This window comes from Mytilus galloprovincialis, chromosome 3, assembly GCF_965363235.1.
Source record: "Mytilus galloprovincialis chromosome 3, xbMytGall1.hap1.1, whole genome shotgun sequence".
NCBI classification, from domain to species: Eukaryota; Metazoa; Mollusca; class Bivalvia; order Mytilida; family Mytilidae; genus Mytilus; species Mytilus galloprovincialis.
Genome location: NC_134840.1, coordinates 67048036 through 67073186, shown reverse-complemented (window position 1 = coordinate 67073186; position 25151 = coordinate 67048036). Strand labels below are relative to the sequence as shown.

Here is a 25151-nt window from a genome sequence, read left to right as displayed (position 1 = left end):
TAAATTCAGGAACTATATTTTTCTTCACTTAAAATTACTTCTTCCCATACTCAATTAAATAATCAAATACATCGTCTCATGAATCAAAACATTGTTTACAAAATGAGGTTCCTAGGTACTTATTTTATGTTTTGATTTTTGTAAAATCTTACTTCTTGAGGTTGCAGTTTGTAAATACAGCTCAGTTTCTAATACTACGCATCTTTTTGGGAGTTCTAGGGGGTGTTTGGATAAACGCCTGAGGCGGCCTATGGTTACCAATAGGCGTATATCCAAACACACCCTAGAATATTCATAGAAAATTAATTTTGTTTACATACTGGTTCCCAGTTATGCTTTCCATGTTCCATCTCACAGAGACATACATGTAACTTGGGAATATACATGTGTATATTTTTTATATTGAAATCTGTGGTAGCCCTTCATTCGAGTTAAGAAAATTAGTGTTAGTATAAACTTCGAGAAGTTCATGGCATTTAAACGATGAAAATATGACCTTTGAAAAAAATTGTAGTGCATATGAACTTTCAATTGTAGGATAAGATTTTTTTCAAAACTTCATCGTGAAAGTGGTACAGTTTTAGCAGTAAAAGGAGTTCCTTTAGGAAATTGCATTGTCAATATTTACAGAAATGTAACATTAAGAACCTCAATGATTCAATAAACAAATACATCTAGTATGAAATAATCAAAATGTTTGACAGTTGTTTTCTACTTCAACCAATAGTCGGTAAACTAATGGTTTAGTTAATTCTGCACCCTTACGAATAAACTTGTTTTTGTAATCGTAATATCAATGCTAAGTATATGATAAATAATAATAAGTACTGAGGACGTCGAATCACCCAATAACTCATATTTTAGTGCTTGTATCACCTATACACCAGTGAATATGAGATTAAGAATACCACCAAAACTTAAAAGGTTTGCTTCGGGTCTTGATATTTTTATCGTTGCAAACAGATGGACGACTTCAAAATGGAATCTATGATGATTTCAACTTTCCAATCGTCAACTTCCCATTTCTCAGTACAATGAAGTAACAAACCCCCTGCCTTTCGTCGTAGTGTATACAAGCTCAACCAATAGGTTCGTGCATGTTCACACTGTACGGTCTTTTTAGCGTTAAGAACTCAAAAAGTTCTCCAAGAAACTTTTGTGGAAAAAGGACAGAAATCGACACTTAATCAGTATATATATAAACAGTCACCATCACGAATTGTTTGACCACTGATGTGTCCGTGTATATCAACTCATTAATGACGTGTTTTTGATGTGTTTCCCTTAGTTTTCGTTTATAACCCGGATTTGTATTCTTCTCAATCGATTCATGACTTTCGAACAGCGGTATACTACTGTTGCCTTTATTTGAAATTCTTAGAACTTAATGCGTTCTGTTACCGATAATGACATTTTGACTGAGTGGATTGGCATAGCGGTTGATGGATGCACAGCAGGACAGATTTTACCTGTCGTCGTACACTAATGGACTACTTTTACACTTAATGAGAACTCCTCAGTTTCTGTTAAGGGTGCTTTTAAATGTATATCAGATTGTTTAATTTCATACACAGTCAGCTATGGTTAAATTATTGATTGCCTTTTATTCTTTTCGGATTATTAACATGCTCAGGATATATAAATTATATCAAGCAAATAAAGACAAAGAGCAAATTAAGCTCTTTTATAGCCAAATTTATGAAGCAGAAAATTTACCCACACTGGCCAAGACTACCCTCAAAGCACCATTTTAAGCTCCGCTGGACGGCGACCATATTACATATTGGTATTGAAGACCAAAGCAACAGGATAGTAACTAATTGTAAGTTATATCTGGCAAAGAAATCTCAAAATACTCTTGTAAATTGGTCCTGGGAAATACAGAAATTATATAAACATGAAGACCACGATGCTCATGCAACTTGATATGATTTAGATTAGAAACTTGACAATAAATAATATTTGAATAGAATTCATCTCTAGGAAGTGCATCGCAATTTAACAATATCTATTGAAAAGGAACAGAAACTGACTGAAAGCCATGTTACATTTTTATAAAAATTACACCCAATAACAGTTTGAGAAAAACCTGTTTTGTAACATTTTTGTTACACAATTTAGTTTTTTGGTACGATGTTTTAACAATAGTTGTTTCCCTTATGTCGTCAGAAATAGAAAATGAAATTTAAAAGTATTTTAAGTTTAATATAATATAGTAAAAGTCAATCGGGTTAAATAAATATGTTAACTGTATCAGGATTATAATTGCGAGTTTCGTTTACATAATACTCACCATTAACAGTTAATAAGGCAGCAACCATTTGATTTTCTGGGGTTAGGTTGGGGGGGGGGGGGGGGTTTGGGGCTATGTTTTTTTTTGGAAAAAAAAGTTTGTTTCCAGTTTTGGGAGAAAAAAATAATTAATAATTTGTTTTGAATTCTGAAAAAAAAAAATTGTTTGTTACACCCTCAGCTGCCACTATATGTAATGCTATAATTGAAAGAAAAAAATTGTTTTTGACTTGTCGCGGAAAAACGTTTGTACAGAAAAAAAAAAAACCATAGCCCCCCCCCAGAAAATCAAATGCTTGCTGCCTAATAGTAATTCTTAATTTTGCTTATGTCTCGCATACTGCGACGAAAGTCGCAGGCGAGAGAAAAATGGGTTTCGTTATGATGAACATGATGAAAGTTGAGAAAAATACTCAAAATCCATCAATCAATTAATGCTATTTATAACATAGTAAAATACCCGGATGAACTCTCATACAATCATAATAATAAAAATTGTAATATTAATAGTATAAATTCTGTATTTAAAGAGGGTAAACAATTATATTTTAAAAAAATACAAAAAACTTATCTTCCATTAGACCATACACACACACACACACACACACCACAATTAATACAATCAAATCAAAGCACCAAAGGCGCTGTAGGCAGTTAAGTAAAAAAAAGGAGAGGCAAACTTGGCAGAAGTTAAGACGAATATTGTTGAAAAATTGGTGAAAATATTATCTCGGCTATTTCTCAAGTATTGAATAATGTTTGTACCCTAAAGTTTTCACTATCCAATCCTGCCACTTTCAAAAGTTATGTCCAATTATTTTTTTTAATATTTAATATCTGCGATTATGCACATACTGTACACTGTCACATGTAAGGGAAGAGTTAAAATTGTGCCTGTCCATATTGAGGACCCAGTAATTTGGTAATTGTTGCTGTATATCATATCCATTTTTCATAATTGTTTTGTACATAAATCCGGCTGCTGTAGTTTTATTGTTTTACATTTGTAATTTTCTGGTCTTTTAAAGCTTACTATGCAGTATACATGTAGGTTTTGCTAATAGTTACAAGCTGCATGGAGGATTATTCTTATCAGATTAATAATTTCAATAATGGGGTCCAGCAGTGGTGTATGGTTTAATTCAACTATATTCTAAAGTATGAATATGCCATATTAGCAGTTTTAGTTGCATCAGTTGGTGCACCTACATTGTATGCACAATCATCAAATCATAGCTGAAACTATCTTAAGTGGTGTAATTTTCTTGTAAGTTATATTACAATAAATGCTGATGTTGTTATAATTGTCCTAGCAATGATACAACATTTTTTGAAGCCTGTATGGTTGCCTAACTATAATTGCTTACTTTCTTCATTTATTTTGGTGGATATATATATAGTTGTCTCATTATGATGCATTGGCTATCATTCCACATATTCTTATCTTTATAATAATTGTACATGTCTTATCTATAATCAGCTTTTAATACAGAGACATGTTTTGCCTATTTGTTATTTTGATAATACAAATAATACAATTAAAATAGAAATGCATTAACATGTAAAATATATTCAAAGACAATGATCCATGACTGATTGTACAGGGCTGAACAATCCCTATGGAAATAAGATGTGCCAACACTTATACAACTGCTTACCAAATAACATTGACTTTTCATAAGTTGTCCCCTTTAAACAAACCCTAACACATAGATTACTGGTATCTTAAACTAACATAATTATAGTCAAAGTCAATAGATCATGCATATGACCGAGGGGTAAGGACCAAATATCCTCTATGGAACTGAAATGTACTAATGCTTCTTCACCTACATGGCAATCATCATTGACTTACGACGATTGGTTTCCTTCATAGTAAAATAATCAAAAGCTTTATGAAATTTCAAAGTAACGTAAGTTTCCAAGTAAAAAGAGAATAATTTAGGGGGAAGGGTCAAATATCCTCAATAGAAATTGAAAGTGACAAAGTTTATACAACTGCACACCAAATATCATTGACCATTCACTAGTGGTTCCTCAATAACTGACCTAATCAAAAACTAATACATGTAAACTAAGTTTCAGAGTCAATTGACTATGACAAAGGGGGTGGGGCTAAATATTCTGGTAATCAGGTAATGAGATATACCTATGCTAACACAACTGCGTACCAAATATCATTGACCTCCCATAAACTAGACCTAATCACACAATCACAAACTACATTTTTGTAATACATTGTTGATGCTGACCATGCTGACAAAACAACACAACTATATATACATGTATGCCTCTCTTTTTGACTCTGTCATCTTTGGCAAGACAAAAATTCCAACAAATTTAATACAAATATTTTGTCCATCTTTTTTTAATATTTCTTTATTTTTAAATAAATCAATGCTGCATTTACACATAATTCGATATCAATTTGAAACGTTTAACATGTTTAATGTCTACTTCAATACGCGTCAAAATCACTTCACTGTCCAAATGAGCTTAATTTTTAACTCAATTAATAATATTCATTTGTTGTAACTGCTGGCAAGTTTATAAATAATTCCTGTCAGAAAGCTGAATCAAAACTTGTTGTATTAGTTGACATGATTACACCTGGCAAAAACAATCTTCAAAATTGATCATGTATGTAGATGTACATGTAGGTATATGTAAATATTTTCATAACATCGTACATGTAGTAGTCTAGAGTTTCATTGTTGTTGTGGAACTATAGGCGTGAATAGACAATCCAGTTGCTAGAGAATCATGTATTGTACATATACATGTACATGTATGCCTTGCCTCTTCTTGTATTAGCCATTGCAAAAGATTGGAATCAAGCTGAAATAAAAACAAATACAAATAGGTATAATATTCATTATTGCTTTAAAATTTGTACATATACAATGTAGCATAAAGGCTTCATGTCACGTCCACTTGTATTTTTGTCCATCTAATGAGTTAACCTTTTTCAACTGATTTTTATAGTTCGTTCTCATGTTGTACTGTTATACCACTGTCCCAGGTTAGGGGAGGGTTGGGATCCCGCTAACATGTTCAACCCCGCCACATTATTTACGTTTGTGCCTGTCCCAAGTCAGGAGCCTGTAATTCAGTGGTACTAGTGATCGTTTGTTTATGTGTTACATATTTGTTTTTCGTTCATTTTTTTATATAAATAAGGCCGTTAGTTTTCTCGTTTGAATTGTTTTACATTGTCTTATTGGGGCCTTTTATATGGGGTATGGGCTTTGCTCATTGTCGAAGGCTGCACGGTGACCTATAGTTGTTAATGTCTGTGTCATTTTGGTCTCTTGTGGACAGTTGTCTCATTGGCAATCATACCACATCTTCTTTTTCATATATTCATGTCTAAAATCTTTATGTATTAGTTTTGTCCATGTTCATGTTTATTGAGGCCCTTATAATTACATTTGTAATGCTTAAATTCTCTAGGGTCCCAAGTCAGGATCGTCTGGCCTTTGTTAGTCTTGTATGATTTTCAATTATAGATTCTTGTGTATAATTCCAACTTAAATTTAGTATGACATGAACTCCATAATCATTGAACTAGTAACTTTTGTTTAGGGGTCAATTGAAGCAAGCCTTCATGTTTGAGAGTTTCTCGCTGCATTGAAGACCATTTGGTGGCCTTCGGCTGTTCTCAGCTCTTTGGTCGTGTTGTTGTCTTTTTAGCACATTCCCCATTTTCATTCCAATTTTATTTGAAATTGTTAGTGAAATATCTTGATCACGGATTCGCTGTCATCCATTGCCAATGTTATAATAAAATGATATATCTGTTCTATAAATAATTGATGTAGGAATTAAGAAAAATACTGTTTGTAACTTGTTAAAAACGTAACTTCGTAACGCACAACGTTACCTTCTACAGGCTTCTTTTCGTACCATGCGAGTTTTATTTCACAGTAATTTCATAGAAAAGTGGTTTACCAGTATCAAGTTGCTGAAGGAAACGAAAAGTTATGATTCTTGAAAATTTCACGAATGCTTAAATATCCGGAAAATGAAAAGTGCTTGTAAATCCAAATCAATTACGGCTTGGGAAGCGTCACAAATTTCGTACTTAATATTTTACAATTATATACTTTTGAAGTGAAATAATGCTGTCCATTAGCAAATTATTGATAAAGTAGTAATCTTAATATTTTTTAAGCGCCTTTGGATATATCAAAGCACATGTAGCAGTCTGTAACACCAAAGCCTTAACTAAAACACGATGAAGGAAACCATCTTGAAATGACCTTGACATCAACAAAATCTATAAATACGTATTCAAATGAGGTCCCGATTAAAATTGCAAAGGCCATGATCGAGTATAATGTTTGGGGGTTTCCACGATACATAGCAAGTACGGAGAGACACGATGACAAATAATAATAACATCAGCTTGCATTAAATAATTAAATAAAATACATATCTTCATACAATGTAGAAATAAAATAATCAAGTATTCTTACAAATTCAAGACTTATACAGAGAGGAAGTAAGACAATGCTTTTAAATATTTACCTTTATTGGGATGGAATCCACCAAATTCAACGGCGTCACTGATTAAATATAGCCGCAAAATTATATCCATGCGCCATTTGGCAAATTTTAATGCCTTCATTACAAACATTTTCGGCAATGAAATTATGCTTACAATAGCTCACTTACATCTTCATCAAAAGCACAGACGATAAAAAGCTATGCTTAACTTTTTAATTAGCACTTTTTCAAATGGGGAACATCAATTGTTTTGGGAAAATCGACGATCATTTAAGGTAATCTTCCTTATATTTATTGTTTTTCATAACAAAAAGTGTGAAAAAAATGTTTAATTAGTTATAAATAATCTACCAGACCTGCCAGATCAGAGAAATGGCACTTTTTCAAAAATTCCCAGGGGGAACCAAAATCCAGGGTGCTCGCATAAGGCAGCTTAACTGCCTAAAAACAGATATTTATACTGACATTATTATTTACAGTCTAGTAGTCAAATTCAGTAATAGTTATCCCATGAGGACCCGGTGTGTCAGTGTCAGATGGCCGGAGTCCAGAGGGTGATCTACACTGACCAGGGGCGGATCCAGCTATTTTAAAAAGGGGGGTTCCCAACCCAGGATAAAGGGGGGTTCCAACTATATGTCCCCATTCAAATGCATTGATCGGCCAAAAAAAGGGGGGTTCCAACCCCCAGAACCCCCCCCCCCCCCTTCTGGATCCGCCACTGACTGACACACCAAGTCAAAATGGGATAACTATTTTACATCCCAGCTGTTTTGAATTAAACGAAAACACATTTATAATCCATAAAATTAAGTTTAGAACGCCACACAACCATTATTATATACTTTCCTTTAAATTATAAATTGAATTTAGCAGAATCATATTATATAACATTGTCATATCACAATTAACGTTTTGACATAAAGTTAACTTTATTTCTATTTTAAGAAATTTCCTTTTGATCTAGCTGACTGATAATTTTCTTTCTCAGCGCAGTCGAGTGATATGAAATTTGTCGCTAAAAGCTAAGAGGGTACGTAGCGTTGTCAATGAAATTGATATCGTTTCCATAGATAAAGTAGCGATCAATAGATTATCATTGGTCATCTCAACTCGATTGCTTTTCTCACTTTCAACGTACCGACTCAAGCGAGAAAATCAAATCTCCTTGAGATGATCAACAATAATCTATCATAATACTTGGACGCACTCTCTCATACATTCATGACATTGTCATATTGCAATTAATGTTTTAACATAGTTTAATACCCGGAAGTACTCTCTTATACACTAAGGTCATTGCCATATTTACAATTAATGTTTAACATAGTTTAATACCCGGATGAACTCTCTTATACACTAATGACATTGTCATATCACAACCAATTAATGTTTTAACATGATTTAATATCCTGAACTCTCATACATTCATGGATATTCTTCAGGCCCTTAAACAAAGAAATAACATTCATTTGGTAAACAATATGTATATTCTATTCAACTTTAACCTATGCATTATCAAGTATGCATGTATGCAGAGATTTTCTATACTACTAGAACACACCCGTATTATCGCGGGTCCGTGACTGAATTCAGTATATAACTATATGTGTAAGCCTTATTTCATGTATTTTAGTATTGGTATTGTCATATGATTATGTCATTTAAAGATGCAGTTTTCTCATCTTTCAAAATCTTTCTGTTTGAAGCTATCAATTATTGGTAATATTATTTTTTTGGAAAACATAAGGGCCTGGAATGAAGTATTTTTTAATCAACAGCATTGTCCTATATTAGTTATAAATAAAGATGGATCCTTTAATTGGCTGGTTTACGTCATGCCGTCTAACAAATTGAAAACTGTACCTTTACGACTTATTTTAGGGGACGATCATTTGATATTCTGGAAGGGGGAGGAGGATTTGTTTTTGATCGGTTATTTATTTTAGTAAACTAAGAGGACAGATTATTCATTTTCTGCACTATTGAAGCAAGATTTTTCATTTTTTTTTTTCATTTTCATTAAAGCAAGGGACTGATTATTCATTTTAACAACTATATTTATGAGATGCAAAATCATACAATTTTTAAAAGATTTGTTTATTATAAATAATACATGTATAGTCAAGTCATTATGTATCATTTAATCAGAATTAATCATCATCCTCTGCAGAAAAGAATCTTTTATATTCCCAACTGCATATACATGTATTGCATACATACATAGTATTTAAGTTTGGTTGTATCTAGCCTCTTATAAACAAATGATAAAAGTCTTGGAAAACATATTTCACCGAGCGGGGCGAGGAAAATTTTTTTTGAAGGGTTTTTGAGTCACTGAAGGCCCAAGAAGCTATAGAATAAATGATGCAATATCATGCTTTCTGGGTGTTCAGAAGACATATTCATAACTTTGAAAATGCAAGTTTTGTTTTAATCATTTTTTGACAATATTTTGGTCTCAAAGCAAAATGTATCAATTCAGTTTAAGACTTAAGTTTCTACGGACAACACCAAAAGACCAATGTGCATGATAAAGCAAAAAAGGAAATTCACATAGTTAATAGTTATCAAAGGTACCAGGATTATAATTTAGTACGCCAGACGCGCGTTTCGTCTACACAAGACTCATCAGTGACGCTCATATCAAAATATTTATAAAGCCAAACAAGTACAAAGTTGAAGAGCATTGAGAATCCAAAATTCCAAAAAGTTGTGCCAAATACATCTAAGTTAATCTATGCCTGGGATAAGAAAATCCTTAGTTTTTCGAAAAATTCAAAGTTTTGTAAACAGGAAAGTTTAAGTTAAGTCTGTGGCTGCTGTTTTTTTTTAAACTCATGATCAAGTTTATAACAAAATTACTAGATTACAAAAGGAATGCATCACTAACAGAATACAGAAAGGCAATCAATGAACAAAAGACAAACAAATAAGAAACATTGATCCCGAAAAATCAGGGCTACATCTGAGGGAAAATAGAACTTGCTTCTTGCAAGGCACTCATCGTGAACACAATTTGATATGGAGACAAGCGTTTGGTTTTGAAATTTCCTACATGAGGCATTTGCCTCAACGTAGTTACGGCCCTGTTAAAATAAAAGTGAGGTAATGTTTCCTGAGACAATATATCTCAAGTTAAATGAAACCAATTTTAAGACATTTCAAGTATATTTAAATAATATTTATACTTTTATTATATAAAAAAAAAATGGGATGTGCTTCCCGATTTTTTAAAATGAATTCATGAAGAATCTGGTGCCATCTCATACTTTCGATTAGACCTGGTGAGTTATTTATTTTCAATACATTACAAGTCAAGTAATTTATTTTCAAACTATCACAGAACAAACCATTTATTTTTGTTATTATCAAGGCTGAGTTATTTATTTTCAAAATCCTCCTGCCCCTCCCCCCAAAGGAATATCAAATGGTCGTCCTTAAGTCCACATTTTTAGTATTCGTATTGTCATCTTAGAAAGTCATACTGATTAAAATACTAGTCTACAATAGGGAACAATGTGACACTGATTGATTTCAATTGTGTCAACCCTGTGATTATGACCTTTGTATATAATTGAAAAAATCCAAAATACACCGTTTGGTGGTGTGCTTGTCAGATGCAGAACGTACAGATAAGGAAATAGGTAACAGGTGAATATACTACATTTTTGTATTGGTATCAGTTTCGGATTCGACCCGGAACTTGTTAATTATTGGCAATAATAATTATGTGGAAAACAAAAGGGTCTGGAGTGGTGTAATTTTTAATCAACACCATTGTCCTATATTCATCTGATATTAGCTATATATATAAAGCTGAATTCTTTGATTTGTCGTTTTTACCCCATGATGGCTGACAATTTGGACCTCGTTTTTTTTTTAGTATTATAGATTATAGAATCAAAGTGCTGGAAAGCACTGAACGGTAAAGATTCATTCAAATTATGTGCAGTAAAATTAATAATTGCATTGGTTCATTGTTGTAGTTGATTACAGCTATTCTAGACAAAGGAAGATAACTCCAATTTTTAAAGAAGAGATTAACAATGACATAACTTATATTTTTAGAACAGATATTAGATTCCTGCACCTTGCAAATGTTATGTAGTTTTCTTGACAAGTGTAACATCATTTCGTGCCTTGAATATCTAAGCATGTAATACATTAAGAAATTTCTGGACATGTTCATGGATAGGATGTTCAGAATGTTATGATCAATGCACTTTATTTTGTGTATCAAAAGGTAGTGATCAGTGGTCCTACCAAAAAGCGCCCAGGGAAGAAAACAGAGTGCCCGGGAGAATAAAACAATAATATTTTAAAATAATAAATGTTTTCCTGAAGAAAAAAAATCATTGCTTGTTTTGTCTAATGTGTGTAGATGGTGTTGTTGAACTTTTACATTTTAGATTTCAAAATTGTATATTAGTAAGTAAGCCGTAAATATAAACAAGAGTATATAGAAGAATCAGGAACGATATTGTCCTTGGTCAAAATGTATATTTCGTTATTTAAAAAAATTAGTGCCCGAGGTCTAATATTCGCAACTGCATGGTGACCACTCTCAAAGTTTTTTTTTTTATTTTATTAAACACACTTGTATTGACATTTGAAGATCGTGGAAGTGTTTCAACATGCCAGTCCCTAAGAAAAGAAAAGTTAAACCCATTGCTAAAGCAAATATGATATTCTGGCCTTTTGGAATATGTCGTAAAAGTTGTAAAATTTATTATAATTTTTTTAATAAAACTAAAACTAGTTAAATCACTGCTTATCGGTGATTCAATCTTATTTGTTTTATACATTGTACCAAACACTTGCTTATAACATGCATAGTATACAATGTAATTGTTTTATTTGCTGATGCTGATATACGTGTGCGTGTCACTTATGCTTTATTACAAATGTCTATTATCTGAATTTGCAAAATACTTGTCTAACATTAAAAAAAAAAAAAAAAAAGGGTGCATAAATTATTTCATCGACACAAAGTTGTCTCATGCCAATTCAATATCTATATATTTTCCCCGGGTGCTTTTTAGTAGGACCCGTGATCATCCTTGGAAAATTTAGATATCAAGTCAGTTCCATAAGGTTTTGATTGCATTTCATACAATATTTACCGAAAAACCCTGCTACGTGTAAATCGATGTGTGCTTATGAAGGATTAGATTCTAAAAGGCATCCACTACATACATCACTATCTCTATGTGTTCTTTTACATCTCTATGAGCATGATGAACATACATGTATATCAAACAATCACAGTTTAAAGACTAAGTACTAGTATCTCTATGTGCTCTTATACATCTCTATATGAGTCATCATTTCAATAATGTTTGGCCCATTATTTAAACCTCACACAGGTATATGTTTTCATGGGTCTGTCAGTTTCCATTATCATACAACCCTCTTCTAAATACATCACATATATAAGGTTTAATAGTTATTTCCAATATGTTTCTCTTTAATTCCTCTTCTGAAAACAACTTTTCAGCATGTCCGTCATACTTATGATGTTTGTCACTAGTATGTGTTCTCTGTAAGTCTGAATTCATGGAATTTGGTACGAAATTAGATTTGCCTTGATTTGACTAGTATGTGTTCTTGTGTGTCTATGTAAATATCACTCACACTGAACGTCAACGATAAACATCTCATTGTGAGTGCTATCTGCTTTATCCTCAGTATGTATTCTCATGTGTCTCTTTAAACTATCAGGTCGACTAAACTGTTTACCACATACATCACAGTCATTAGGTTTATCCCCTGTATGTGTTCTCATGTGTCTCTGTAAACCACCAACCTGACTAAACCCTTTACCACATACATCACATTCATAAGGTTTATCACCTGTATGTGTTCTCATGTGACACTTTAAATTATCATTCTGACCAAACGATTTTCCACATACATCACAGTGATGATTTTTTTCGCCTGTATGTGTTCTCATGTGACTCTGTAAATTGCTAAGATTACTAAACAGTTTACCACATAAATCACAGCCATGATGTTTGTCTCCTGTATGTGTACTCATGTGTCCCATTAAATCACATTTTTGATTAAATTTTCTAAAGCAAACATCACATACATGAGTTTTTTCACCCGTATGTGTTCTCATATGATTCTTTAACTCATCACTGCGAGAGAATTTTCTAAAACAAACATCACATTTATAAGGTTTTTCACCTGTATGTATTCTTACATGTCTCTTTAAGTGACCGCTGAGACTAAATTCCCCGGCACAGACATCACATTTATAAGGTTTTTCTCCAGTATGTGTTCTCAAGTGTTTCTTCAAGTCATTACTTCGACTACATATCTTACCACAAATATCACATTTATGACGTGTTTCACCAGTATGTGTTCTCAAGTGTCTCTTTAAGTGACCGCTATGACTAAATTCCCTGGCACAGACATCACATTTATGAAGTGTTTTACCAGCCTGTGTGTTGATGTGTCTCTGTAGATTACCACTGAGTGTGACTAAATCCTCTCCTCCGTCTAACATCTTATTGATAATGTTTATCTCCAGTATGTAAGTTCTTGGACGACTCTGTAAGGAACAAAGAAAAATAAAGACATAAATCTTTTGATATCTTTCTGCAATTTACACATATCTATTTTGGCATAGTCTATAGCCAAGGCATCTGCTCGTGCCATACTATATAAAAAAATGTACAAGAAGTATATATGCCGTACTGTCTCATTGATATATACCTCACATCTTCTTTATTCATGATGAAAAAAAGGTTGGTACAAGGTAGATTATGTCAACATTATTTACAGGATCTGAGTTCACACTTTGCTGACTGCCTATGATTGTTTACTTTTCGTGCATTGTAACTTGGATTGAGAGTGGTCTCATTGACATGCATGTCACATCTTCTTATTTATGTTGATTCAGAGATATGTCTCGCTTGTCTGCATAAATAAAATCAGGAAAGGCAATCTGATGAACTGTTAACAGTAAAATTGCTAATTAATGTGAAGGTGCTTAACCATGAAGTAGGAATATGACCTCAAAATAGTTGTTAAACTGATATGCTTGCATGGATAGATATGTAACTTTATAGAATATACCACAATAAATTCAGTTACTGGACCATGATTGACCTAGCTAGGTTGCAATCAAACTGTAGGAGATGTGTGGAATATCTATATATACCCATAATAGGACAGATGATCGGACAGACAGTGGTAACAAAGTATAATATCATATATGTTTTTATTTGTTTTTTGTACTAAAATCAGGACGTTAATTTCCCTATTATTGAACTGTTTAACATTTGTCAATGTTTTGGGACCATTTTACAGCTAACAATGAGGTATAAGGTTTTTCTCATTGTTGAAGTCTTAAGTTGTTGCCTTTAATTTCTTACAAAATACATCTAGATACATGTACTGCTAATAATATCATTATTGTTTGACATAAATTTTATATTGAGGTTCTGCAAAAGGAAATCACGAATTCACCAACATTTCAACTGACTTCATTTTCAGAAAACGACATATGTAACAAACACAAACTTTTAGCTACTTCTTTACAAGCAGCACCAAATACAATGAAATTAAGTCCCAACTATGTACTGGCTTCCGAAGCTACACAAAAAACCTTACATATATAGATTTATTTCATCTTCAAGCCATTGTTCCACTACTAAATTGTCTATTTCACTTACTAGTACACTTGGTCCAATAAAAAAACTGATAATAAATTGTTCAAATAAGGCCTTTAAAATAGTGAAATTAATTACTTTTGGAGTGTGAAAAACTCGTTGGAAGTACATGCATATATTGTTGATTTTGAATATGTTCAAAGTTTTGATTTTTTTTACCCTATATACCACTTTGCCTCATATTCTTATTAAGAAACAAGAATGTGTCTAAAGTACACGGATGCCCGACTCGCACTATCCTTTTCATGGACCGTGTTATATAAAGGTATATATTAAGATTTTTTTTCTGAGACAAGTGCCTGAGAAAAACTACCTTGACCTAAAACTTTAACCTGAAACTCCCACTTTCATTTTCTATGTTCAGTGGACCGTGAAATTGGGGTCAAAAGTCTAATTTGGCTTTAAAATTAGAAAGATCATATCATAAGCAACAAGTGTACTAAGTTTCAAGTTGATTGGACTTCAGCTTCATCAAAAACTACCTTGACCAAAAACTTTAACCTGAACGGACGCACAGAGCCACAGACCAGAAAACATAATCATGATAATGCCCCTCTACTGTCGTAGGTGGGGCACTCTACTATCATAGGTGGGGCATAAAAATTCACATCCCTAATTAACTGGGCATTTAAAAAGTCAGAATGCGAGTGCATATGTTCAAACTCTTTTAGGTCATTTTTAAGTAGGAATAAACAAAAGAACCATGTCAATTGGACATGCTTTGATACTATATATGCGCTTGAATTTTTACTTGATAACATCTAAAGTTCATTCTTTGTTCGCTTTGGAGATTCCGTATATCGTCAAGTTATTGGCATTCCAATGGGGACTAACTGTGCACCACTTATTGCGGACCTGTTTTTGTATTGTTATGAGTTACAATTTATGACTAAAATTAGCAAAGACCAATCGAAACAACATTTGATACAAAAATTTAACAATACTTTTAGATATTTGGATGATATATTGGCTCTCAATAATGACGACTTCAGTATGCATACTAAAGAAATTTATCCTGTTGAACTTACTTTAAATAAAGCTAATACTTACAATGACCACTGACCTTTCCTTGATCTTGATATCTATATCATTAACGGGAAGCTTAATACAAAAATTCATGATAAAAGAGATGATTTTTTATTTCCTATCGTTAATTATCCATTTTTAGATGGTGATGTTCCCTTATCACCATCTTATGGTGTTTATATATTTCAACTTGTACGATTCGCTAGTGTATCACTGGTGGTAAGCGGATGGTCGTAACTAAAAGTTACGACCATCTGAATATGAGAGACAACTCTAGGGATAAGTTTTTCTTTTCCGATTTTCGTGCAGTAAAAGGTTCATTTGAGTCAAACCGCTTGTCTCATATACACATATCGTGAGTGTATTCTTATTGAAACCAAATTTGACACATAAAATCATTCCAATTTTCGTAAAATAGTCATTCAAAAATTCGAGAATGATGGTCGTAACTTTAACTTGTGATGGTCGTAATGTCAACTGTAGTAATTTGGATGATGGTCGTAACCGACACAAGATGGTCGTAACTTTGAAAGATGACCGTAACTCAAGTATTTACACGAACTTTTATCAAGCTATTTTAAAAGTACTGTGCTCATGCATAACCATGTTAATAAACTCAGTTGTTATATAAAGTTTACTACAAAAAAATATTATTTCATTTGTTACTCTGATAATGGTATGCAGAAATTAAGTTAAAGAAATATCAATCATACATTTTTGATATGTTCCAAACGACCATCATTTAGGAGAAACAGTGAAAACTAATCAACTCGCATTAAGCCAAATAATATGTTAGGTTTGAGTATTAATATATTTTTACTGTACGTTAAGGCATAAAATTGTTGAATATTTGCTTTCAGATTTTTTTTTATTTACGACTCTTTACTTCCTGCAATCATGTCGGCAGATGAAATTATTGACCGTACAATTTTGAACAATCTTCTTTAATTTTTAATCAGTTATTGCAGCTTTTATAAACCATTGGCTTTCAAATATTCGGCTTTTGGTGAATCATGATTAATGAAAATCCACAAATGCCTGGTGTTTTTATCGTGTTGTCTTTATTTTTTATCGATTGCATGACGATCTTGCGGTATATCATTGATAATTGTTCTAAGTATTGGTTCAGAATAAAAACTTAATCCATGGTGTCGCAATGAACATTGTGTTAACCTAGAAAGTATGAATAAGGTTGAGATATTTTACAATGCTACACGCGTTGAATTTAAGAGTAAGATCAAATATCAGTAGTTTGTAGACAGGATAATATTACAAGGTAGAACTAAATGTACTGCGGCAAATATTACATACATATATGCAGGTATATATTTTACAATGATACACGCTTTGAATTTAAGAGTAAGATCAAATATTAGTCTTGTAGCTAAGATAATATTACAAGGTAGAACTAAATGTACTGCGGCAACTATCACATACATATGCAGGTTGAAAATAATATTTATGTTATATGTTTATATTGTATGAATGTACTCAGATTTAAAAGACCAGCACGCTGAGTTGAAGCCTTAAGATCTATATTTTAAATATTACCCTGGCTACAAGCTATGTATGAATACTGTTTGCTGAAGTCCTTTTGCTGAAATTAAAAAAAAATACATTATCATCAGCACATAGTAAACAATGTGAATTGCTGACCCCCATATTCCTTAGAAAGAAGTTTAAGGATCCATACTGTGAAGGAATTTTTTTTAACTCGTGTAGAAATTTTGACTCTAAATATGCCTCCTCTAGTAGTGGAAAGATGATCCCAAATTGTCAAGCCTGTGCCAGTATCTGATCATAGACTTTGCAATGACAAAATACAGAGTGAATCTACCGAGCTAAGAAAGATTGGCAAAATGTGTTTCTCTTTTGGTAACACCAAGTAAATGTTTACAAAATTCAATGCGTAGTCTTTCTGAAAGAATCTTAGGATAAGCCTGATCTACATTTTTTTGCTGAAGTTGAAAAAATGGCAAGATCATCAGCATATGTATAGTAAAGAATAGGCTGGTCGTGAATAAACAACAGCTGGATCAGGGGAACTTTTAACACAATCAGGAAGTTCATTTATAAAAAATTTAAACAAATTCGAACTAAAATTGTCTCCCTATTTTACTCCAACTTTAGTTCTAAAGAGATCTCTTACCATACTCTAACTATATTCAATAGCTTAAGTTTTATCCCTGGGAGAATGACAGTATCAAAAGCCTTCTGGAAATCAACAATGCAGGCAAACATTCTACCTTCTTTTGTATTACAATACTTATTTATAATAGTTTTTAGAATGAACATATGGTCAGATGGTCGTGTTTTTTTTTTTTTTTTTTTTTTTTTGGTAAACCAAATTTGGCTCTCATCAATTCCTCGATAGTTATTAAGATCGGATGCATCATTCCCTTTATGAATTGGGAATAAAAAGACAAAGATGTATAACGGATAGCATGGTACCAATAGGCGTTTTCAGAATTTTCTAAAACCACGGGTAATAATTATACCTGAACTTCGAATTTGCACCTTATAATCAGCTTGACTATATACCAAATGACAATACGACTTCTCAAAATCCAGGCTAAGAATAAGATGTATGTTGTTAAATTCGATTACGGACCTGCGAATTCGCGGATATGGTCTTGTCTCGATAACGATCCACATAATATTATTTTGACTCCTTACTTATGCTCTTTCGTCTTAAAGTATCAATTTTAAATTGTAGATTTTTCTTTTAAATTCCACCTAGTAGGTACATACTAGTTTTTAAAAAGTTTATCTTTTCAATACATGCAAAATATGAAGAAAATAAATCAGGATACTGTTATTTCATGTGATGTCAAATTTGTTAAAATCGCCTTTTCTTAAGGTAGCACAATACAAAGATTTTTTTACTTCCAATCACTAACTTTGAAATGCTGTAACTTTCTTATGAATGCATAGAAAATAATAAAAGAGGTATACATAGATAGATAAAAGATTAATCTTTTAAATGAATGCAATGTTTTTATTATGCAATCAATATGCAATCAATTATTATGTAATTAGTGGCAAAATCTGGGTAAGTTCACTTGAATGAATTTAGCTCTGTCATCTCTTTAACTATACAGAAAATTTTAACAAAATCCTAATCATCACATCATGGGCTTCAAAAGGGTGTCTCAGATTGTCTCTATGGTATTCCATTCTCTCATAAATCTCTAATTAGTGTAAACATCCTAACCACATAAAAGAAGATAATGTTTAATTAGGTGTAAAATTTGTTCTATACATTCTATCTGAAATCTGAAACACCCTTTTGTAGATAATGGCCATCGGAACAACATATAATAAAATCAACACTCTAGAGATACCTATGCAGAAGCTAATTTCATTTGAAAGTGGAAACTTGGTGAAAAATATTTTAGACACAGTTAACATTATAATTGGTTACATAATTGTTGCATAATACTAACATTGCATTAATTTGAAAGAGTAATCTGTTAGCTATCCAAAACTACCACTCTTATAAATTTTCAAGCATTATTAAGAAAGTTACAGCATTCTAAAACTTGGGAGTTGGAGTTATAAAATCTTTATATTGTGCTACCTTAATTCGTAAATAAGAATGATCATAACCAGAGCTGTGTGTTAAAATGAATTCTCCACTTTTGAGAATTTATATTGTTATTAAACTTAACAGCTTATAATTAGTTGCCTCTTGGTTGATTTTATACATTATATTTTAAGCAACAGTGACTGGTCATTTCATTTTGTATTGGTTTTTTTTTTCGATTCGTTCCAATTTTCTTTCCTTTCGCACTTTACAGGTATCCCTCTCTTCACCTCTTTTAGTTTTTATCATTTAGTGAAATCAACTTCACAAATATATCATATAATATATTCATATAACAAAAGACACGTTTAAAACTATTGACTTGTCTTATTAGGTCCTATTTAATAAAGAGTTACGACCATCACAATTTTAAGTTACGACCATCCTGAACATTTTTGTATTTTTAGTTACGACCATCATGCTCGAATTATTGAATGATCATTTTACGAAAATTAGAATGTTTTTATGTATCCAATTTTGTTTCAATATCAACGCACTGACGATTAGTATGTATGAGACAAGCGGTTTTACTGAAACATTGTTTTACTGCACGAAAATCGGAAAAGAAAAATGTATCCCTAGAGTTGTCTCCCATCTTCGGATGGTCGTAACTTTAAGTTACGACCATCCGCTTACCACCAGTGGTGTATGTAACAACGTATTAGATTTTAGCGAGAGAAATTTATGTATTACTGAAAAATTATTACACCAGGGTTTTCGATATCACAAACTAGTCAAAACATTCATTAAATTTTATCATGGGTATAAGGAAATAATTCGTAAATATAACTCAACATGCAGACATCTTATACGTTCAGGTATTTCACATCCAATCTTTTATGGTAATATTCTACAAAGCACAAAAATATCAGTATTCACCTCAAAAGATTACAAAACCTTTAAACAGACTTATTATTATAGTTACAATACTGTTGTCAGGTCATTAAAGATTGCATACTTTGGCTTTAATATTATTGATTCACTTTATAAATAGGGTCTTTGCATCGGAACTAAACAAACTTATTTAAAAAACAGTTGTTGGCATGACACAGGTTATGTTCTTCTGATATATTTTATGATAGTATGATACTAAACCCCTAATCGGAGGGATTGTGCCTGATATTCATATGATGAAGACATAATCTTTCAATCAGTTTAATTGAGGTCTGGAGTTGACATGTCAGTTAACTGCTAGTAGTCTGTTGTTATTTATGTATTATTGTCATTTTATTTATTTTCTTTTGTTACATCTTCTGACATCAGACTCTGACTTCTCTTGAACTGAATTTTATTGTGCGCATTGTTATGCGTTTACTTTCCTACATTGGCTATAGAGGTATAGGGGAAGGGTCGAGATTTATTTATTTATAAACATGTTTAACCCCGCCGCCAAATTGTGTGCCTGTCCCAAGTCAGGAGCCTCTGGCCTTTGTTAGTCTTGTATGATTTTTAATTTTAGTTTCTTGTGTATAATTCGGAGTTTAGTATGACGTCCATTGTCACTGTACTAGTATACATATTTTTTAAGGGGCCAGCTGAAGGTCACCTATGGGTGCGGGAGTTTCTCGCTACATCGAAGACCAATTGGTGGCCTTCGGCTGTTGTCTGCTCTATGGTTGGGTTGTTGTCGCTTTGACACATTCCCCATTTCCTTTCTCAATTTTAATTTTTTCACCCCCAGTTGTTGGTGGGGTTCTTGTAGCTCAGTCTTTAGTTTTTTATGTTGTGTCATGTGTACTATTGTTTGTCTGTTTGTCTTTTTCATTTTTAGCCATGGCGTTGTCAGTTTATTTTCGATTTATGAGTTTGACTGTCCCTCTGGTATCTTTCGTCCCTCTTGTATTTAACTTCGGAGGATAGTTGTCTCATAACATGATACATTGGCAATTATGTACAGGCACTGGCTACGGTTACATGGAAATGTAACAATAATGAAAGCATTATTGTTACATTGAAGACAAATTGCTGGAATACAGGGCTGGGTAAGGATCCGATTAATTACGAATGTATAATTCTTATGGATTTGCATATTAGGGAAAACGTTGATATGATTGGTCGAGAGAACATCCTGTAGTTGATCTTGACATTGGTTATTTTGAGATAGACGACGTTGACCGAACTTCTTTTGATAACTAATGTAAACAAAATGATGGCAATAATAACAACGACGTTATTTTTTAAAATTTTAACTGCAAGTTAATCGAAAAATAAAATAATACACAAAAACATTCGTTTGAATGATATTCATGATATTAAGAGTTTTCGCTGTTAAATTTTTATCAGATAGCAAATTTCATTGAGTACATATTTTTGCGTTAACCACGAAATATATTCATGCGCCAAGCATATTCAATGACATAAACATATAATAAATGTGTAATAAAGGAAACGAGTGTGAAAAAATATATTCTCTTTCTCCAATTTAAAAGAATTATAAGGATTAAACGCCTTTTTAAAGGAATTTATTGGTGTATAAACTGGACAAAGTCACTCACAATTCAGACTTTTATTTGTTTGTGACTTTGTTCAGTTTATAAACCAATAAATTCCTTTAAAAAGGCGTTGAATCCTTATAATTCTTTCAAAATGCGTGTAATCTTATAAACAATACTAATTGAGCCTACAGTTACATTGCGTTATTGTTACATTACTGAACTTCGATGAACGCTTACGGCTAGGTTAATTAAACATAAACCTTCTAAAATGTATACATCATTGTACATGTAGGTGTGTTGCTTAATTATTTTTTTTCACCAAGTTGATAAGAATGAAATTACTACCACAAACTATCGGGACTCTGAAAATGAAAACAACGATTCCCCCATGCAGTTTCAACATGTCGGTAAATGATAACATCAATTGCCTTCACTATAGACTTGCATTTTTATGCTAATTGGGTTTTTAATTTTATTAGCCAAATTGGACAATGTTTGATATAAAAATTGGAAGTGAACATAAAATCAGTAATTAACACTAGTTTTTTGCAGTAAAAATCTGTCCAATTAAGCAACAATATTTCATGGCAATGGACTTATTAAATACCAAAATTCAATTAAAAACTGTCCAGGTGGACACATTTTCACAGGACACTATTATGTCTTTAATACACATATTGCAGCAATTGCTGCATCATTCGTTTGTGGTGGCTGTTTGGTCTCACCAAGATTCGTATGACTAAATCATGCTCCCCAATACATGCAATACAACATATTGGATTTGTAGAAACTGTAACATTGCAAAAGAAATTTAAAGTTTTCAAGTTTTATTTTAATACATATTACTAGTATTAGCGTACATTGAAGTAAATAAATGTAACCATGGTAACAATAACACAATGCATATATACATTTGTATGTAACCGTAGACTAAATAATTATTGTTACATTCGTAATTAATTGGTTCCTTTACCTAAAATTCAAATAATTATGACGTCTTATGCAAGACTGTTTTATTTTTTTCTTGGACGCCTTCAGGTGTAGGTGTCCCAAAAAATAAAATAAAATAGCCTTGCTAGACATCATAATCAGTCAGAGATATAACTCTATAGGGTTATTCCAGGAAATAACTTGCATGTGTTATTACAGATACTTTCACCTTAAATTTTCTAAATCTGTAATAACATATGCTTGTTATTTGTAAAATTATTTCATTTATCATGTTTATAGTGGGCTCTAGGGAACTCTTGAGACATTGCGCAGAAACTAAATGCATAGTCTTGATAACTAATTTTTTAATTAAATTAATATATTTTTGATGGACCATGGTAAATCAATGAGTCGAGGCTATTAAGGGATAAACTTAGCTGTGATAACAAGGCTCATGCAGCTATTAAAGGAATGTAACTTATTATATGACACTTCTGAATTACTGAGAAACTTGCGCAGAACCTCATTACATGCTCTGGTCATTATTTCTTACAATAAATTAAACTACATTGTAATTAAGCATGACAATTAAGGAATGACTGTAATATTTTTTCTGTCTATGAAGAAATAACATAAAAAATTTGGTGCACACTGAATAACGCGTGTAGCGGGTTATTTAACAGTGTGCACCACATTTTTTTATGTTATTTCGAATAGACAGAAAAAATATTACAGTCATTTCTTATAATTTAATTCTAAATTCCATTTTAAACCGTAGAAAACCATGAAAAAACGTTGATGACGTCACGGTCACATAACTAAATTATGTCTATGGGCTCATAACAAAATAACGTCAGCCAATCAGAAGACGCGTTACATGTACATCCAAAATTAAATTATTGCATGATGTATGTCTGAGTAAAGGCTTTGAAGTGATAAAGAGAAGCTGTGATAACGTCCTTTAGTTATTACAGGTATATTTTTTCTGTAATAACATATAGCCATAGGTGTACTATGCAAAATTGGCAAACTATGAACTGCTATATCTTTAAATAGCAATCTGCACGGTTAGCCACTAGTCCGATGCCCCAGACTAGTAAAATTTCATTCGGACTAGCAAGTTTTTGCAAAACTTTGTTTGGCCCAATAAGAAAAATGTCAGAATATTGGTCTTCGGACTAGTAGTTGAAAAAGTGTTTGGTGCAGACTGTAATAACCCTATAGAGTTATATTCCTGATTGATAATTATTTGGACTATTCCTTTACCATGTTTACCCAACCTTGCATTCCCACAATAAATCTCCAATGTAACAATGGTATTTTTATGATTGTTTCCATGTATAAAAGCCTAAACATAATTCTACACATACAATGTACCACTACAGAAATTTTGATACAGATACATGAAACCGTAGCCCTTGCCTTATGTAAAACCATGATCAGATGATAATGTTAACTTAATTGTCGTCTTACATGACAAGTCTGGATAAGCAAATAACAGCTTCTTCATAGTTTTCATGTTATTAACAGTATTTAGCTGTAAAGTCATAGGCACTTGTTTTCTATCCATGGCAAGATCTACTATATACAATGTATATACCTATATATTACGGTCTCAAAATAGCAATTATAGGTCTGTAAGAGTGAATACTATCTTGTTTGGCTTTCATCTTATAAACATCATCAAGTCTACACATATATTATTCACTCCAAGTTGTAAAATATAATATTAATCATTTTCTTATTTACTTTCTTCTTCCTTACAGGAATAATATAGGTGGAGGGAAAGAAACCAACGTTATCTTTTCAGGTTCCTGACCTAAATTATCTGTAAGTTCCGCCTATGTCAGGCGCACTACTATAATGTTGTATGGAGGGATTTGATACAAACTAGTGCCAGCGTTATTCATTTAATCAAGGATGTATATAATATAGGGTGAGATTTTTTATTAGTAGACAGAAAATGGTTATTCATAAAATTCTACTGCTTATAGTCCAACAAGCATTAAATTATGTGGATTATTAAATAATAATAGCTAGGGTAATGGCTTCTTTTGTTAATCCAAGAGTAGACATTTAAACCAACATGTGTCCACATGTCTCTCTGTGAGTTATACCTGTCAAATACAGTTATATTTAATCACAATAAGTGAATAATCCACATGCTAAAAATACTATTAATTTTTTCAAGAAATGGTCGAATCATGAAAATAAGGAAACAAGTTGCATTTTTAGAAAAAAAAGTCAATACGTGAACCTTAGAACTTTTTTTATGCAAATCTTATTTCAACTGAACTCAGTGTTTTCATTATCATCTTTGTGGAGGATAATGTTTTCTTTTTATTGTAAATCAGGACAATTTGGGTATGTTGAGAGTGGTGTTAAATATGAAGTGAGGAGATAATTACATGTAATGGTTTTTTTTTATATTAATTTTTACCAACGTAAATTCAAAATACTACCAATGGATGACACTTCTAGGGTACTTATTGGTAGAGGTAATATTTCACCTAAGTCAAACAGCCATTTTATTTACTTTTCTGTGAAAAAAACCCATATTAGATAGATAGGAAGATGTGGTATGAGTGCCAATGAGACAACTCTCCATCCAAGTATTAATTTATACAAGAGTGCACACATTGAAATGTCTCGCCTTCTTTACTAATCATTGATATTATGTTGATAGTCTTA

The 25151-nt window shown here is 32.2% G+C and overlaps 1 protein-coding gene across 2 annotated transcripts; it reads right to left on the bottom strand.

Moving 5' to 3' along the window:
- Positions 1–11529: 11529 nt before the first annotated feature.
- On the bottom strand, positions 11530–24227 carry LOC143068685 (uncharacterized). Of its 2 annotated transcripts, none has more exons than XM_076242925.1 (2): positions 24061–24227; positions 11530–13360 (listed from the first exon to the last, which is right to left on the bottom strand). In XM_076242925.1, exon 2 carries the CDS (start codon positions 13313–13315, stop codon positions 12431–12433), a length of 885 nt encoding a protein of 294 aa, XP_076099040.1. In that variant the 5' UTR covers positions 13316–13360; positions 24061–24227; the 3' UTR covers positions 11530–12430. The 2 variants fall into 2 exon arrangements, with proteins under 2 accessions (XP_076099040.1, XP_076099041.1); XM_076242926.1 differs by lacking the exon at positions 24061–24227 and adding an exon at positions 23934–24056.
- Positions 24228–25151: the final 924 nt, after the last annotated feature.